General features: G+C 47.3%; 1 protein-coding gene across 3 annotated transcripts; it reads left to right on the top strand.

The window, feature by feature from the left end:
* Positions 1-714: 714 nt before the first annotated feature.
* Positions 715-18,453, top strand: SLC25A48 (solute carrier family 25 member 48). 3 transcript variants are annotated; one of them, XM_042826345.1, is made up of 8 exons: positions 715-795; positions 2,807-2,850; positions 5,072-5,143; positions 5,494-5,746; positions 6,707-6,955; positions 8,049-8,182; positions 10,254-10,383; positions 18,182-18,264. In XM_042826345.1, exons 1-7 carry the CDS (start codon positions 750-752, stop codon positions 10,374-10,376), a joined length of 921 nt encoding a protein of 306 aa, XP_042682279.1. In that variant the 5' UTR covers positions 715-749; the 3' UTR covers positions 10,377-10,383; positions 18,182-18,264. The 3 variants fall into 3 exon arrangements, with proteins under 3 accessions (XP_042682279.1, XP_042682277.1, XP_042682276.1); XM_042826343.1 differs by lacking the exon at positions 18,182-18,264 and adding an exon at positions 10,961-15,869; XM_042826342.1 differs by lacking the exon at positions 10,254-10,383 and having other exon boundaries at positions 18,182-18,453.
* Positions 18,454-18,541: the final 88 nt, after the last annotated feature.

The raw sequence follows: 18,541 nt of genomic DNA, 5'->3' as shown, positions 1-18,541 counted from the left end.
GAGATCTCACTGACACAGGGAGGTGAAATAGCCAGGCTTGAAGTCAGGGATTCTTTCATTCAGGAAGGAGAGTTCAGTCTTCAGTATCAGTTGAAGTTATGTTGGGAATGGTCAGGAAAGGGTTTGAGATCAGAACGTTGAAACCTGATGTGTTCCTCCTGTGGTTCTGTTGCGCTGCTCAGAGAGGTGCTGGGGGAGGCTGAGCTAAACTAGAGAGGGGAAAATAACAGAACTGGGCTCTGGAATCTCTGGATGTAAGGAAATTGTGAATGCCGTGGAGAAGGAAGGGGATAGAGAGAGATTCTTCAGTTTCTCAAAATAGAGAAGGAGGTGCATCTCCTGAAAAGACAGCTGTGAGATTTTAGTGAAGCAGAGGGACAGAAAATCAGCGAGAGATGCTCTCCACCACTGAACTCCATTAATTTGGGAATTTATAGAACAATCCTTGGTTTTACTCTTCATCAAGAAATCCCCGTCCCCTCCTGTCTGTTTAGAGAAGGAGAGATTCTGCTTTTTCCAGCTCCGCCGTGAAAAGGAGAGCTCTGGATCTGACCCCAGCCCGGCCCCACCTCTCCCGGCACTGACAGCGGCACCGGAGCGGCCGCTCCCGACGGGACGGGCCCGGGGTGGGGCGGCCGTGCTGCGCCTTTAAGCCCCGGCCGTGATGTCACCGCCGCCGGGCTCCGCTCCGAGCCGTCCGCTGCGGCCCCGCCGGGACCCCCCCGACCCCCCCTCGGCAGCGGCTCGGCATGGGCAGCCTCCAGCTCCAGGACTTCGCCGCCGGCTGGGTGGGCGGTGAGTGCTGCGGGGCTGGGGGCGAGCAGGAGTGTGCGCGGAAGGGGGGGAAGGCAGGCGGTAATCAGACGTGGCGTGTAGGAGCTGTGCGTCGGGCCAGGGATGTTGAGGGGGTGGGGGGTGCTTTTTGCCCACTAGCTTGTTCTTTGGGAGCGCAGTAATGAAGTTCAAGCAGCGGCAGCAGCATCTCGCTGCACTGCACGCAGCTCTGCTCTCCCGCAGGTGGGACGTTGGGACACCGGTGCCGCCTCCACGTTTCCCCTCACCCCGTGGGCTCCGGTCCGGGGGCAGCAGCCGGTGCTCGGCCGGGTCCCGTTGCAGCCAACCCGCACTCCGTAGCCGCGCACACCCCCGGAGAGCGAGTGCCCCTCGGTGCCCCCGCGCTCCAGGTGCAGCAAATAGGCAGCGGCAAGGGGCAATGACCCGGTTTGCAAAAAAGAAAAATGCTGATTGCAGCCGTCAGGAATAGAGATAAGAGAAAGGAAAGGAAAGGCAAAGGGCTGTCGGGACGCTCGCTCTGTTCTGTGTCGGAGAGTTCCGAACTGCGCGTTCCTGCTGAGTGTGACAGGTGGCAAAGCATGTGGGGACGGGCAGGGCGTGGGGCTGAGTGCAGCGCTCACAGCAATTTGCAACCTTGTGCTGACGCCAGGCTCAAGACAGAGGGTTGAGGTGGCTCACAGATCCTGAGGAGCCATGCTGGGTTAATGGGAGAATCTAATAAAACCAGAGTCTCTGCCAGAAGGCTGTGTGCTGGTCTTGTACCATAGCTGTATACCCTGAGCACAGGGCAGGACGTCACAGGTGAATGGGCCACCAACACTCAGCTGCCATCCTGGCTGTGGCAGCAGCCAGTCTTACAGTCATAGAGTCATTCAGTTTGGAAAAGACCTCTAAGATCCCCAAATGTAACCCAACCCATCCCACCATGCCCACTGCTCATGTCCCCAGGTGCCACATCTCTCCCATTCTGGAACGCTCCCAGGAATGGTGAATCCCCCACCTCCCTGGGCAGCCTGTGCCACTGCATCACTGCTCTTTTGGAGATGATGGCTTTTCCTAATATCCCATGTGAGTCTTCATGTACAGCACCGGGCTGAAGCTGGTCTCAGGTCAAGGTATGGGACAGGGGGGATGTTTTAGTGTTGCATTCTGAGTGAAGTCATAATGTGTTGACCAAGGGTGTTGTGCTCTTTTCAGTCTGACTGCCCTACAGATGAGAAATTTCCCAAGGTCTCTAAAGGACTGATGTAAACCCAGCGAAGGGGATGTGGGTTTGCACTGAGACCTGCAGGTGTGGAGGCAGCATGTATTAACCACCATCTACACAAACACGCTGCAAATTGTGTGGGAGGCAAGGAATCCCACACCTGGCTGTGGTTTGTGGATCACTCACCCTGTAGGAGCAAGGGGAAAGCAAGCAGTGGTCTGTCCTGCTGCAGAGGCTTTGGGAGCAAGTGGTGTGGGGAGATGGGCAGGGTGGTGTCAGGGGGTGAGGTAGTTTCTCCTAAGGAAACCACAGGGAATGTGGCTGATGAGACTTCAGAGACTGGTGCAGAGCAAGGTCTTCTATATTTGAGTCATCCCTCATGAGTACCCCTAGAAGCTGCTCTCAGTAAAGCAGCAAAGAAGGGGAAATACAGTCCCCATTAGCAGTGGGCTTTTGTGCCTTGCTGTAGGAACCAGGAAGTATTTCCTCACCTCCAACCTGACCCTCACTGTACTGGAGCTTTGCAGTTGACACAAATGCAAGGGAAATGGAGGTGGTTCATGGACAGGGTGTAGAAACACAGCATCTCCTCTGGGTTGCTCCTTTGAGCTGTACAGGTGATGAGTGCAGGAGGATGTTCTGGTAAAGAGGTGTAAGTGCTTCTGCCTGGCCCCTCAGAAGTGGCTCAGCCCAGGGTGGGATTTCTCTTGGAAATCTCTCCTCCTCCCATCTAAGCCCATTGCTTCCTATTCCAGCACATAAAATTCTTCAGCACTTTGCCTAATTCTCTGTTTTCATCTCCAGGAGCTGCCAGCGTGGTTGTGGGTCATCCCTTGGACACTGTCAAGGTAGAGCACTGATCCTTGCTCTCACATCACCACTCCAAAAGCCCTGGCTGGGGAGGTGGCCTCCTTTGGGGTAGTGCTGCAAAGACCTTCACTTTTTCCTTCACTGCAAGGCAGAACTTAGGCTGGGTAGAAGGGCTGTCATAGACCTGAGTGTTTTTCCTCTCCAGTTTTGGAGTGGCATGGAGGGCTGCCCTATACATGTAAGTTCCTCAGGTGGAGATTAATACTAAAAAGTAAAGCTGGCCTTACATCATGATGAGTTTACAGAGCAGTTCTGCTAATGTTCTGTTGAACTTTGCCACCTAAAAAAGCACTCAAGGGGCAGTGTTTGTTTAGTTCCGGGCACATTTCTACATGTTTTCCCAGCTGTGAGAGCAGAATGATGAAAATGGGATCCCAGGCTATGACAGGTAGCATTCTCTATTCCTACAAGGAAAATATTCCTCAGAGGAAAGGATTGAGAGAGAAAGAGAACATTGGCTAGATGGTTCACCAGCCCCATGGTGCAGACAACTCCATGCAGACATTAACACCACCTTCCCTAACTGAGCTTACTGTCATGCAGAGCCGTGGAGGAGGATGGAAGATGTCTGTCTTCTTCATTTCTCCTTCTTACAGTGTGCCAGGCACCTCTGGGCTCTCTCATTGCTCTGCTCCCATGCTGGCATCCCCATCTCAGGCTTGAGGCCTTCACTTCCAGGCTGGGGGGAGTTTGGCACCAGCTGATGGTGGATTCCATAGCACTGCGCTGCATTTGTGGGTGCCAAGAGCCCATCCTTCATGCCTGTAAATGCAAGTGTCAGGCTGCCCCTGCTGTGCTTGGCTTGGATGTGGCTTGGGAATACTAAGCAGGCAGAATTGCTGTCTTTCCAAATGTAGGGGATGGGAAGTGAAGAGCCAACACCATTTTTTTCCCCAGCTTTGCAAAGCCTTGAGTGATTTCACCTTTACTCACTTTTCAACCTCCACTTTGCGTTCATTTCCATGGGTCTTTAGTTCTATTTCTGGGTTTCTTTGTGTGCTCATTAAAATGTAATAGAAAAGTGCATTTTCCCAAGGAACACATGTGCTGTTATCAGCTGACTTAGAGGTGCCAGCAAGGTGTTGGTGCCAGGTGCTCATGGCTTATCCAGGGCCACAGAGTACCTTGTCAGGACACTCAGTTGTCCTTGGTTATTCAAGAAATGTATTAACTTGAACCTCTAAATACCTGGTTACTGTGTAAAAGAGGAAAAATAAAACAGAAACAAGCCCATAGTGGTAAAATAGGAACCTGGGCCTGCATGCAGGCTTGGACTGTGCCCATTTGGCTCAGAACCAAGTGTTTGGTCAAGTTCAGTCACCCTGCTTTCCACACATGAGTTCTTCTGGGCTTTAAACACACACATAAGGCTCTTGCAAGTGTCATCCTGCAGGAAAAAATCTCTGATCTGTGTGCAAAGGTTTAATGGTTGAAGCAACAGAACGGGCTTTCCATTTCCTCACGCACTTCTGAGCCCCAAAATGCATCGTCTACTGTAAGGATTATTTTATTGCAAACTTGTGAGCAGCTTGAGCAAAAGAAGAGCTAAATGTGTGTGTGTTTATGTATATCTGAGAAGGGAGAGGGATGTTGAATGATACAGACGTGTCATTTCTCACAGCTGTTGTAGGCATGTTTTGGAAAGCATATAGCTATTGCTTCCCAGAAACAAAATATCTTCATTGGAAATGATATAAGGACGTACTTTTGAGAAGAGCATAAAGAATTTCTGAGATGGAGCTCCATTAATTTGGCCCTGTTTAGTATTTCTGTGTCTTACAAGCAGCACCCTGGGAGTTTCTCAAGTGAGCTCTCTTCCATCAGTGCACCCCAACCTTTGCTGAGTGTCACATCATGTTGCACCCAAACTTCCCCATAAATCACAGACTTGCAGACAAGGTGCTGCACACCGGTGCCTTGCTGTGAGTGCTGTGCAGGGCTGGGGTGGCTGCTGTGGGCTGGAGATTTGATAGTCATTGTTTCCAGATGTTGCAGGAAGCGTCAGGCTTCTGCTGAGCCCAGCTTCTGGCAAAGTTCAAGGGGAGTGGATGCACATATATCTTGTTTTATTGCTCTGTTTTCTTTACAGCTAAGAGAGGATGCACTCTCAAAGCAAAGTACGTGTTGTTTACACAGCACAAGCTTTCACCCAGCTGGAAGCATGGAGTTTTAACTGCTTTTTGTGAATGTGTTTTGCAGACTCGTTTGCAAGCCGGACAGGGATATGGAAATACACTCAACTGTGTTCTTACTGTGTACAGAAATGAGTCTGTAAGTACTTTATCTTGCTGGAAACGTGTTGGTAGGGAATGCAGAATGACAAGTAAATAAACACATGAAGCAATTATACAAAATCAGTGTTGATACCAATGGTTACATGAAGACCAGCGAAGCTGGTGTGCTTCCATCTAATGCCAGATGAAGGAGGAGAGACTGCAGCCTCCTCCTGCTGTCAGTTCTCTGCAGGGGGCAGATGTGATGAATGGCACTGCTCACATTTCCACATGGGTCTAACATCTGCATTAGTTTGGCTATGCTGGAAACGCTGGTGGCATTTTGCTGATTTTGGGCTGCAAGCTGTGCTAAGCTGCCCTTATACCTCCTGCTCCCTTCTCATCTAGGTGGCTGGCTTCTTCAAAGGCATGTCCTTCCCTCTGGCCAGCATTGCTGTTTACAGCTCAGTGGTGTTCGGTGTCTTCAGCAACACACAGAGGCTGCTGGGCCAGTTGAGGCATGGGGATGCATCCCATGCACCGGCACTGGTGGATGTGGCTCTTGCCAGCACAGTGGCCGGGTTCATCTCTGTCGGCATCGGCACGCCTGTTGACCTGGTAAAGATCAGGCTGCAAATGCAAACACAGACATACAGCACAGGTAGGAAGGCAAGCTTTCCTTCTTCCTTGCTCTGCAGGTCTTCTGTGTATTTGGAATCCTGGCGTAGATTTACCTTCCGTGGCCGCTGCTACCACATACAGGGCTGTGTGAGAATTGCAGTGGGCAGCATCGATACCTGTGGTCAAATCTTTCTTCCTCAGGATGGTTTTTCTCTTTTTTCCAGGCCGTTTTTCACCTTCCCAGCTAACGAGCCTGTTGCCACAAATGCTTGTTTCTGTGCAAATGAGGGGCATCTGAGGATGTATCTCTCAGGGATGCCAACTGCACTTCCCAGGGATGCTTCTGGCTCTTAGGCTGGCTTCCCAGGTCTGCCAGTATTACAGCAGACACCCTCTTCTATCCATATGTCTCCCTTTATAACCATGTTGCCTCTGTGGCTGCTCCCATTGCCCAGAGCTGCCAGGTCTCCTGGAGAGCCCACCAATAGCACCGTGGCTGCTTTGATAAAATAACATGATGCCCATTTTTAAAAGCTTCCTTGCAGCTTAGCAACCAAGTGCTTTTCCAAAAGCATCTCACTCCTCTGCATTGGAAGGGTCAGATGCTGAAGAGGTCGAGGCTTTCAGAGGGGCATTTTGGCACCAGGTGTGGAATCCTATGAAAACTGGGCACATAGCCTTCGAGTCATTTGGAAGTTCCACTGAATACATAAGCATTGGGCTGCATGAATTGCATCTAAGAAAAATTGAAGTATCCAAACTTCAGGTATCCATCTATTAAAACTAGACCTAAGTCTTCTTTCTGAAAACTTATTTTCCCAGAGTTTCTATTGATCTCAAAAAAAAAACCAAAAAACCAATGATGATGGCAGTGATCTCTGTCTGCTGGGTGTTGGGAGGCTTTTGCAAGGAACTCTAGTGATATAGCTATTATATTGTAATGTCATATCTTTTTTAAAAAAAATACCTTTTTTTCTTTCTTTTTTTTTTTTTCTTCCAGCCAATGTTAAACTGAAGCCTACAGTTCCTGGCTTTCCTGTGTATCAAGGCCCTATTCACTGCTTTAGGACAGTCCTACAGAAAGAAGGGATAGCAGGGATATACCGAGGCATGGGAGCGATGCTGCTGAGGGATGTTCCTGGGTACTGCCTGTATTTCATCCCTTACACGTTTTTCTGTGGTTGGATTACCCCTGACGGATGCATTTCCCCTAATCCTGCTTCCATCTGGCTTGCAGGGGGTGTTGCAGGTAAACACCTTTTGCCCCACAGCTGGCCAAAAAAGGACAGGAGTGTCTTGGGGCTGGGATCCAGGGCTAGCTTGGGGCTGCCTGTCAGGAGGGGACATGAGGCTGATGACTTTTTCCTCCCCCAGGGCCATGGTGGAACACCTGTGCACACCTGCCTGGATGGCTGCAGTGTGCACCTTGACATGCCCGTGTGTGCAAGTTCACTCATATGCTCCCTACCCACTCACTGGTGGTTTCTATGTTGCAGATCCCCAAAGGCAGATCAATCTTAAGGTCAAGTAATTATTAAAACCCACTTTATCTGTTCTTACTGTAAATAAACGGAGCCGTGGCCCATCTGGACAACTTCTCTAGTATGCCTCAACACTCACGTAGATCCAGACTTGCTCTTGTCAGTCCAGCTGTGCCATATATTGCAGTCACATGCAAGGAAATTTCATAACCCGGGACATCTCTCTGCAAGGGAACAACGTGATGTGTCTGGGGAAGTGGGAACAACTGGAGACTATTTGCTGCACGTGTACAAGACTGACACGTAGCAGCTCTGTTCTGTTGGAAGCACCACTGAGCCTTTAGAGGGGCAAGAATGTCCCATCTAACTGCAGGCTAATTGGTTTAAATTGGGGGTTTCTGTATGCAGGAATTATGAGATAGCTGTATGGAGCCTAACCCTGGCTGCATGGAAAGCAAACAGCCTCTTGTTCTCGACTCAAAATATTGTCTGATATTGTCTGATATTTCCTGACATGGTCCCAGATGGCAGCTCCTTGCAGTTTGGGTGTTCTGTTTCCACCAGACCATGTCCCTGTCTGCCTGCTGGGCTGTCTGCATTTGATTACCCGCGTTCCCCCTCAAATCTCACTGTTTCTTTCTGCAACAGGGAACTTTGCTCCCAGAAATGCAGTTTCTGCACCTGAGCAGGGTGAATGCCCTGAGAGCCCCATCATGGTGCAGCAGGCGAGGCAGCATGCTCCCATTTGCTGGCCTGAAGCCAAGGCAATACTGAGAAGTTGTTCAAATACCACGTCGTGGCCAAAGCCCAGGTGTGTGTACTGGGATAAAGAAAGGATTTGCTTCTGTGTTCTTCTTCTAGGAGCCATTTCCTGGGGGACTGCTACTCCAATGGATGTTGTGAAAAGTCGGCTCCAGGCTGATGGAGTTTATCTAAACAAGTACAAGGGGATTATTGACTGTATCTTGCAGAGCTACCGGAACGAAGGGCTAAAAGTAAGTACTGTTTGAAGGAAAATCTGGGTGTCGGGCATCTGCTTGTTAGCTGGGAAATACAATGGCTGTTATAAAGCCATTTGCAGGGTTAAGAGACAGCTAAAACTAGTTACTTCTCAATTATAGTAGTGGCAGTAGATAATTATAGCATGGATTCTTTCCAAATCATAATAGTAAGAGTAATAATCTGCATTGCAGATAGGAAAAAATGGGTGACCAGGGGTCATGGTCCTTGGTGGTGCTAAATTAGAACAACACTGTTGTCATGGTCCTTAACTGAGGAAATCATTTGACTTCTTGTAATTTAGAGGTAGAAAATACTCTTAAATCAGAATTGCTTCAGCTTCCAATGTGAAGAAGGGCTGTGCGCCAAAAAACACCATTCTTTTTCTGACTTTATCGAGTAGTGTAATAAAAGTTGTTTGTTCTGTCTGCAAACCTTGTCTCAATTAGATGTGAATGGCAGAGAACCAGAGATTGCAGCTTCATTGCACCACCGATGCGTGCTTATGGGAAGTGGTGTCTTCTGATATGGAATTCCACCTGCATTTAAGCTGTCATCAAAATGTTGTGTGGGCTCTGAGCTCCAAAGTGTTAGTTTTCACATGCTGAGGAAAAGAGTAACCAGTTGCAGAAAGGAAACTAACCTACCAAATTGCAAGTGGGTGGGATTTCAGCATTTGACTGCATGCCTCTACGTTACGCCAGCTGTCAGAGGAGCTTGCAGCCTGGTTTGGTTTTGGCTGCTGCATGAAGGGAGTCATATTGCTGTAAAGCACAACACCTGGAGAGCTGCTAAGGAGTGTGCTTGGTCATCCTCACCTCCAACCTCGCTGTCCTGCCTGAATAATTAGAGTTAATTCAAGCACTCGGTGTTCTTGCCTGGGGTCTGTGCAGCTTGTGGTTTGGCTGCTGTTGCTCCTGGCACCTGGACAGGGCATGCAGTAGGGCTGAGCAATAGTGGTGTGACTTTTCCATTGCAAGAAAAATCCTTTTGTGCTTCAGGAGATGGCAGACCCAGGCCTGAACGTTTTCATGCTGGGACTGAGGAGCAGCATTCTCAGTCACAGACAGAAATGTACATGTAGCACTTTTCTTTCTCTGTAGCCGGGTGCATTTGCTCTGATGAGAAAAAATTTACCTCTCTGGGCTTTTCTTCATAAATCTTTATTATTACTTAACTTGGCTCTCCCATGTTACCTGATGGATACTAGAAATATTTGAATTTCCTTCCAGAAAATTGTGTCTTTCCAGACCAAAAAAAAACAGGAAAATCAGGCAGTATCCCAGATATTCAAACAGCGTAATTTCACATTGCAAACTCCATCCTAAACGACGTGAACACATTTAGATTCTGTCTTACATGGGAGCTCTGAGGCCTGGATGGGAGCTTGCCTTGCTGATGCTAATTCTCTTGTCTGGTGTTTGGACTGCAGTGATTAGCTGCAGTGGTTAATGGGTTGATTTTGTGAGAAGGACGAATTGTTCCTTCACTCCAAATCCCCTAAATGGTGGCAGCTCACACGCTGTTCCTTCTCCAGTTCCCAAATATCTTCATAGAATGGCTTGGGTTGGAGGGACATCAATGATCATCAAGCTCCAACCCAGCTGTGCAGGCAGGGCCACCGACCTCCACATTTAATACTGGACCAGTGACCAGTATCTTCCAAACTCATAGACCCAACTCCAGAAACTTGAACATTTGTTATATAAAAGCAGCAGCTTTCTTATGGTACCATAGGGTCTGCACAATTGCTTGTGTATGCGATGGGAGGAAGGAGCTGTAGTGAGCTAGGAGGAGCTCTGCTCTCTACCAGTGGTGTGAGGCCGCTGGCTCTTACTGGCAGATGCAGAAGGGAGTCTGTCTACAAGGAACACAGAGCAGACTGATGCCAAACCAGCCATTTCACCATTGCTTTTCAGTTCTCCAGTTCATACGTCAGCAAAGTGGGAGAATATCTCCTGAGCAAACCATGGTTGGGTTCAGTAATCCACCATGACTTAGTTCACTGTTTTCTTCTTGGGACAGCTGGTATATTCCTATACTCTAACCTTTCTCCATCCCCAACAGGTCTTTTTTAGGGGCATCACGATCAATGCAGTACGAGGATTTCCAACGAGTTCAGCCATGTTTCTTGGCTATGAACTTTCCCTCAAAGCAATGAAAAGAGACCAAACTGAGACCAATCCTTAACTTCCAGGTCAGCGCATAAAGACCCTCTAGTTTTTTCCTAAAATTAGAGGACTAATCTTTAATCAAATGGAATTGCAATGGTAGAGATCCTCTGGAAGTCAGGTAACTTACATGGGTACCTACCAGGATAGTCGAACACCTTCCAAATTTGGGTCTGTGGGATTTGGAGTGCCAAAATCCGTATCAGTGGGATTTTGGTTTCATTCCAGATCTACTGGCATGTTGTTGCAATCCATCCTGATTGTTGTGATTGTCTTGACTGGTGTGAACAAGAAAAGATAATCTGAAAGGACAGTATTGTCTATGATCGTATGAGTTGGGAAATATCATTCTGACTGGTTTGTGCACGGTATCCTTTCCTCCCTTGATCCATCCACAAAGATATGAAGCTAAGCCTTTCCAAAGTGTCTTGACTATCAGCTCACAGTTTTACTTTCATTCACAAACCCAGGCTTGATTATAGGAGCAGCATTAAAAATATCTCATTACAGACTTCTTTTACCAGCTAAAAACTCCACATTATACTTGGCAGTCTACTATTTTATGTCATATTTCATAAACCTCCTTTGCTCTCATTTTTAAAGCGTTGCCAAGAAGACCTGACCAGCGTCCTCCTTTCCTGAGCCCAACCAACAGCCTGGGGGAGGTGAGGGCTTGCTGGTTTCACCAAAGACTCCTGGCACTGCAAAAGCCCACAGTGATGGCATCTGCTTTCCCTTCTGCGTGGCCTTGGGCCCTGAAGGGCTCCAAACCTACATCAGCTCAACCAAATCTGAAGACCATTTTATTTTTAAATCTCTCACTGTTGTCTAGAGCACTTTACTAATTCCCATGGTGCGTTGCACTTTTTCACTAATGACATTTTCCTCACTGAGCTGAAAGAACAACTTTCCTTACCTGCACAGATGAGGTACACCCAAAATGACCCCACGTGACTTGAGTTGAGTGAATGCATTTTGCGTGATGCCATGCATAATGCTCTTCTTCTTTGTGAACAAGGATCTCCTGCTCTGGAAAGAGAAGGGATGAGCACTTTGGGTACACGGGTGTGTTTTGTGTAGGAAGGTTTGGATTCCTATCAAATCCCAACTTGCTTTCAGCATCAAAGAAGCAGATGGCTATACCCATATGAATGATTGCTCCTGTTTTGCATCACAGAATTCCCCAGTTGTACCACAGCGTGACCCATTACCTTGTAAAGACATGACTTTCACTTTATTATCTAAGATATAAATTGGGAAACATCAAGATATTAAACTCAGATTCTAAGCTGCTCTTTTTCTTCAGGAAGTAATAAGACTAACCTCACTTCATACAGACAGCTGCCTATTGGCTGAACTGACTTCTGCTGTGTAGCCCTCCAGGGGCCTGCTAGAGGCACGTGGGTACCTGATAGAGCATCTGATGGGACAGTCCAGCTGCCAAATCCTAATGACTGCCTTGCTTTGCACTCTTGAGCAGATACCACAGGAGGAAGAGTCTGAACTATGCAAAGTCTGTCCCAGGGTATGTTCTCTCAAATACAAAGACCAGATTTAGATCTCCAACTCTGCTGCAATCCCACTGAGATGACTGTGGGATACCCAGGTCTCTCTTTGGTCTACCTCAGTCTTTCAGCTCATCTGAAGACCTCTTACATTGTGATTATTTCTCTCTGTGCTCGTGAATACCTCCACTCTTTATTTCCTAAGCACGGAGCTTCTGATGCCAAAAGACCAAGCAGAACTGCTGGGCCAGGAGGACTCTCGTGGCAGTAGCAGGAGAGCTGAAGGATCGTAAGGGACGTGCAGCATGGAGGAATGGTCTGGAACAATGCTGTCCTCTGGGAAGCGCATGGCTTCCCCCACCCTCTGGAGCAGTGGATAAAGCCCAGCAGATATTCATAAAAACAGCCATCCAGATTCTCTCCATAAGAGGAGAAGAAGGAAGAAGCAGCTTGCACGATCCTGTCCCTCAATGCTTTGAGGAACTGGTCACAGTACTTGAAGACCTCAACAGAAATTGCCTACAATCTCAGGCCTGGAGCAATATTTGGAAATGGGCTCCCTGACCACCCAGAGCAGCGTGGGCTCCTCTTTGCTGGGACCTGAATTACAGCCCCACATGTGGCTTCACTCAAAAGCAGCCTGAAGAAGTGTGAGAAACAGCTGCTGTTGCTTCATCTCAGACCTTGTAGGCAAAGAGGCTCACAATGCCTTTCAGCTTGGCAAGAACAGAAATAACTGCTTTTGATAAACAATATATATAAAATTGATGAGCCTTCACCTAAGTATTTGTTGCAGGCTACATTTAATGTGTCAATGCTTCCCATTTTAATGTATATGCATAGAACTTGTTTTAGATGTGCAGTGCCTTATGTCTCCAGGGATAATGCTTAGGGACTGTATTTTCAATGCTAAAACTGTCAGTTATCTGCCTGTATTATGTTAAATAGACTGTGAATTAATTAAATTGATGAGCTTTGCAATGAGCTGCATACCTGTATGACGCTGCCCAGGTTTGAGGCTTTCAGTGCCTCTGGGCGCGCACTCTGTGTTGGCAATGCGTGGCGATTTTTCCTGGTATCCTTCCTCCAGCAAAACCACCGTTGAGGTGGGTGCTCAGGATTTACCCGTGCAAAGCTCTGCGGTAACACTCGGGAGCTGAAAGAAAGAGCTGGTGTTGAAAGGAAAGCACGAAACGTTTAATGCAAAGTGGGAAGGAAGCGACTGCGTTTGGCCACTTGATGGCATTCTCGTCCAACGCAGGGACCGGCTTGGGCTCGGCAATCTCTTCCCGTGGCCGCTCAGCCCCAGAGCGCTGCCCGACCGATGCACGCCGTCCTCAAACGCTTTCTTTTTGAGAGATAATATTGATATCGTCCACTGAAAGAGAACAGGATTTCTAAGGGATTCTTTTGGCTGTTTCACGTCCCGTGTATGAGTCCCAATTGCGTGTTTTGGTGGATTTGTCCCTGAATTACCAGCTATGCACCTGCTCTTCTGCCAGCACTGGTGGCACGTCCCCCAGCCCACAGGCTGAAGGGACAGTCCTTCTGCTTGGCAGCTCATGCACAGAGCCTCCTAGAGCCCCACGTTGCTGTTACAAGAGCAGTCAAGTGCTGAACTTGGTTAAAAAAAAATGAGAAGGGAGACGAGGAGAACCAGAGATATCTATTTCTGAGCTTTTCTCGCCCGGAATACAGAAGAATACTCAGACCTGTCGTGCTTTAAACGAGTCTGTAATTGCTTCATTTTCTTGTTGCTGGTGGTGTTCCATCTCTTACGACACCACATATTACTTAACAAGGTGCAGGCTGTTCAGCTGCTTTTCCCAGTTCATATGCTACTCAAAACAATAGGAAAGAAAGGTAACAATAGTTTATCCCTTCCAATCCCTTCCCTACCTCCACTCTCCCTTTTTATTAATGAACAAACAGGAACCAATTTGCATTGGTTGGAATTGGCTGTTTTTCTGGCCACCAGCCCTGGGCTGCAGGAAGGTTATGGGTGCTGGGAGCAGCCCTGTGGTGCCCATGGGGTGTGAGGTGAGACCAGGCTCAGGTAGGGGGAAGCAGAGGGCCACCTCCCCTTGTGTTCCCTGGTTCTGTGTCCTCACAGCTCCTGGGGACAGTAGATATTATAATCTACCTGCTTGCTTTAGCTAAAGTCATCTTTTGTAGTAGAGGTTGGTATGGTAAAGATTTTTCTCCTGCTCTAGGAAGACAGGAAGGCCAGTGCTTTTCTTGTGCCTGTGAAGGAAATGTAAAATGCGGATTCAGGAAAAAAATGTTGAGATCCAAAGAGATGAGTGTGAAAAAGTTCAAGCTGCTAAATATTGACTGTACAGGAACTGCTTCCTTTCTCTAAAGCCATCTTCTTCATATATATCTTCCTATAGGAACACGTTGATGGGTTGCTACTAACTTAGATAAGTCATATGGAAAGTCTGCATCCTTTGGTGGCATCTGGAGGGAATTAAACCATGCAGTGAGGAAATCTAAGCAGTTACAGTGATTTCCAAAAGAGTTTTGCTAAACTGAGTGTTCCACAACAGCTCCAGAGTCAAGCAAACCTGTAAGAGCCATACAAAACAGCAGAATGAAAGTGTCTTCTAAGGAGCCTTCAGAGGTGCTGTATGAGCTTTCATAACAACAGATGTAAGACACTGAATGAAACAAGAAATCCTGACTTAGCATAGCTGAAATATTAAGGCTACAGAATGGCAAAGCACCAAATCTCTGGAAAGAATATGAAGCTTCACTTGAGTCGTAAAGAAAGCAAGGGATAATTTGGGATTATGAAGAGAGTGGTTTGGAGAAGCAAGAAGCTTGCAGCTGGGGCTGTCCTGCTGCCAGCACCTGGTGCTTGGAGGCTGGCACCCACCTGCAGCCACATCTGCTGTAAGAGCACCAGGACAGCTCATCTTCATGGATTGCACTGGTCTGTTCTCCCTTGTTTCAAAACATTTTAATGTAAAATATTTTGCCCATAGTATAGAAAATCCTGCCAACTGCTGTGGAAGAGGGCCAGCCTATCCTTACTCACGCAACTAGGTGTGACTCAACAGCTGTGCTGACTTCTTTATTAAGTTGTGATCACCACCTTTCCATCAAGCAGTCTGCAGGTGGATTTTCAATGCTTCCAGTGTGGAAAGCAAGTTGCAATGCAGGTAGAGCCAGTGGAGGGCTCTAACACAGGCATGAAGTGAAGCCTTGTGCTCTGTATTCCTCCAGGCAAAACCCAGCTGCGGGACGTGCAAGGAAGGGTGAGTGAGATTACGATATGAGAGCTCTGCCATGTTCCTCTGTCCTGATGTGAGAATGCTGAAACTTTAAAATACAGAGATCTGGCAACGTTTGTTGACCAATGCTGCTTTCCTCTGCTTGCTGCTGGTTGTGAGATGCAGTTGCAGTAAGCACCACACCCAGCACAGCTGACATGGTGCTCTTTGGGCTTTCTGCTTTTAGATGCCTCAGCTCTTGGTAAATGCTGTTGCAGCACAGGATGCTTGGCTTCCCTTGCTAGAAAGCCCTGAAAAGTGCCGGTGGCTGTAGTATTGCATGAGGCAGGGATGGTTTACAGCTCTCAACATCCCTCATGTGTGTGCCCCAGCATGTTTGCTCCTCGCTCTGAAAGCTCCCAAGCATCATGAGTTGTTTTGGTTAGTTAATTTAAACAGTTTCAAATTACTTAAGGAATAGGGGTTCTGTTGCCCACAGGAGCTAATGTGTGTGTTGAGGACATCCCGTGGCCCATCTGCTGGAGCAGAGCAGACTGTGTGGCTCTTAGGAGCTGCTGCTGCCTCCCTTGAGCTGGCTTTTACATCTTTTTGTCACAGGCAGTCTTGGTATTACTAAAGCATGGTTTGCACTTTCACTGGGGAATCGAAATGACCCCAGTTCAGCTTTTGTTTTCTCCAACAGCGTATGTCGTCATTATCAAAAAGAAAGGGGAAAAAACCACCTCCAAAAGAGCTTGTCTCTGGAAAATAAAACTGTTCATTGCATCTTTTCATTTGTGGTCTTTGCGAGATCTTACGTCTTGATCAGCGTGCACAGCAAGTGTAAAATAAGCTCATGTGTTATCTTAGCATTTTTCATTTATGAGGAATCTTTTATTCACATTCACAAAAAAAAATAACCAAACCCAACTCCTCCCCATGTCCCCTGCACAGAGTTTCTGGGAAACACTACAGTGGGCTACAAATTCTTTCAGGGGAATTCAAAATGTCTGAAGGTTGGTGCATGCCAAGCTAAAATAGCAATGCAAAATTGGAGATTTGTGTGGGGTTTTCAGTCAATCTACCCACCTTCAAAAGGGGTGCATCAGAAGAAAATATATCCCGAAGTATTTGTGCATAAACAAGAGGCTTACAGGATGTTGGGTGAGAATTTCCAAAGGAGCCAGAGGGAGCCAGCACAGGAGAATTTTGCATGCTCACATTTTCTAAATTGGGGCTGAAATCTTACAGTTGTGTCACTGGAGAACTGTGACCGTGGCACAGGCTCCATCAGCTGATGCACTGCCTCAGGTTAGGGAGCTCTGTGTCCCACTCCACGCTCTGTTTATTCACTGTACCCCTTAAGGAGCCCATGTGAAATGTGGATATCTGACCTTCCACAGCCTGACCATGGTGAGTTCTCCACTCCGGTTTCCCAGTGGTGATGTAGGAGGTGTCTTTATGGGCTAACACACCTTTGACCTCAGTTCTTCATTTGATTTGAATTTTGCAGCCAGAAAGCTTCAAAGGGAAAAAGAAAAGCTTCGGAAAGGCCAGACTGAACTGTGGTGGCTCTCCCTTTTGGCAATGGGCCATCTGAGGGTTACAGTCTGTGGTTCCTCTGGTTCTTCGCAGGGAAGTGGGCTCAGTAGTCACCTTCCTACCTACTGCTATTTGAAGTTAGCATTCTAGCTACTGCTTTCTTTCTTTCTTTTTTTTTTAATTTATTGTGTAAAAAAAAATCTGAATTTTCTCTCCATGTTTTTTTTCTGTATCTATTAAAGAGAAATTAAAGGATAGGAACGGGGGGAGATCAGACACCAAGACAAAGCGTAAACTGCTGACTGTATTTAACATGCAAATGATAGCATATATGTGAAAAGTCATTAAAATTCATAGCTGAAGAATTTTAAAGTATCAAAGCATAACGAAAAATGGAAGGTTATGTATAGAAAATCATATGTATCAAACCTTGTCCTTTTGCTGCTGGGGTGGCAGCAAATATTAGTTTCCAGGTGTCATGGGTTTGGCTAGGATAGAGTTTGTTGTTTGTCTTTTCATAGAGTGCATGTGTGTGCATGGAGAAATTCCTAGATTTTGTCCTTAAGCTTCTGCTGTATCAAGGAGATGGATCCCAGCTGTCTCCTCTCATCCCCTGAAGTTCTCATGTTGACCCAGCAGCACATGCTTACACACGCCTTCTCCTCCTGGGATCTGGGCCCAGGAACAAGCTGTCTTATCAGTTGGCTGTTTAGCAAATGTAATTACATCTGATGGAGGGAAAGGTCTTAATTATGTATCTTACATAGCATGTACGACACCAGTGATTTTCGCTTACAGAGCATGGCAGCTGTATTGCAATATTGTTCCTCAGGCAAAGAACCTCATCAGTGGGCCCTGCTAAGTGTATCAGCTGTGTAAAAGCCTTCCAAAGACAAAATGTAGCCTCTACAGAAAAAAATGTGATTGCAAATGGACACTTTTTTCTTAAAACCAAGAAGCAGTAGCAATGCTTGGCTGTTAGGAGACCTCCCCACCCTGTTCTCCCCATATCCCTTGTGCAGCTTTGACCGAATCAGAGATGCTTGTGAATTCCGCTCTTGAAATGATGAAAAATAGTGCTTCCAGCCATCTGAGATACCAAGGGTCCCAGAAATGTTATGCAGCGTTGATTTTGCGTGGAGATTTATGCACTGAACCGATTGTTCTCGTTCTTGCCATGGGGTTTCACTGGCCGAAGAACCAGCGAGCAGCATGCCCATTGCCTGAAGGAAAACCTAGCCCTGCTCAAACATCCTGGTGCCTTGCAGTACCCCATGCACACCCTCTGTTCCTGCAGTAAACTTCTGTGCAGCAAGTAAAGCGCTGCCAGCTTTACCTCACCAAGGGAGGGCCCCTGACTTTTGCTAGGCGATCCTCAGAGCCTCCTGAAAGCTGGAGCTGCCAATGGGACATATACTTTCCACCCTCTGTCACCTAAGGTTGAACATCAAAGCGAGGCAGGGAGCAGCGGGGCTGGGGAGAGCCGTGCAGATGGGAACTTCTTTGATTTTTTTTCTTTCTTTCTTTCTTTCTTTCTTTTTTTTTTTCTTTGCCCATTCCAGGATATTTTCCAGCGAAAGCGGCACTCATCTTTCAGCCCAATTGAGCAGCTCAAGGCTGGGGCTTTTGGAGAAGAACTTGGAGGTGTAATAGGAAGAAAGTTTTACAACCTGACCCACAGAGAAAATCAAAGGGCTGCCACACACTCTTGGAAAAAGAAGACTTCTGCGGCCGCAGAGAGTTCTAGGAGTCATTCGGCTGGATTTGAAGACTGTCTGAAAGTCTCAAATCTGTCACCTAGGGCTGTATTCACATCTAGTCCTTTCTGCTGAAAGGGAAAGGGAAGGAAGCAGCACATCAGTGCATAGGTGGGACCCTGCTGAGGGCTGTCGGATGCAGCAGCTGAAATTTGGAATGCCAAC

Source organism: Centrocercus urophasianus, unplaced genomic scaffold, assembly GCF_019232065.1.
Source record: "Centrocercus urophasianus isolate 14NV4802_14NV808 unplaced genomic scaffold, USGS_Curo_1.0 seq_26, whole genome shotgun sequence".
NCBI classification, from domain to species: Eukaryota; Metazoa; Chordata; class Aves; order Galliformes; family Phasianidae; genus Centrocercus; species Centrocercus urophasianus.
This window is presented reverse-complemented; position numbering and strand designations above follow the sequence as displayed.

Bases quoted from the DNA above. Each gene is read 5' to 3' on its own strand.
- SLC25A48 (XM_042826342.1), top strand. From the start codon at position 750: ATGGGCAGCCTCCAGCTCCAGGACTTCGCCGCCGGCTGGGTGGGCG. The intron at 5,144-5,493 runs GTAAGTACTTTA...CTTCTCATCTAG, and splicing joins CTGTGTACAGAAATGAGTCT to GTGGCTGGCTTCTTCAAAGG. The intron at 8,183-18,181 runs GTAAGTACTGTT...TGCCCATTCCAG, and splicing joins ACCGGAACGAAGGGCTAAAA to GATATTTTCCAGCGAAAGCG.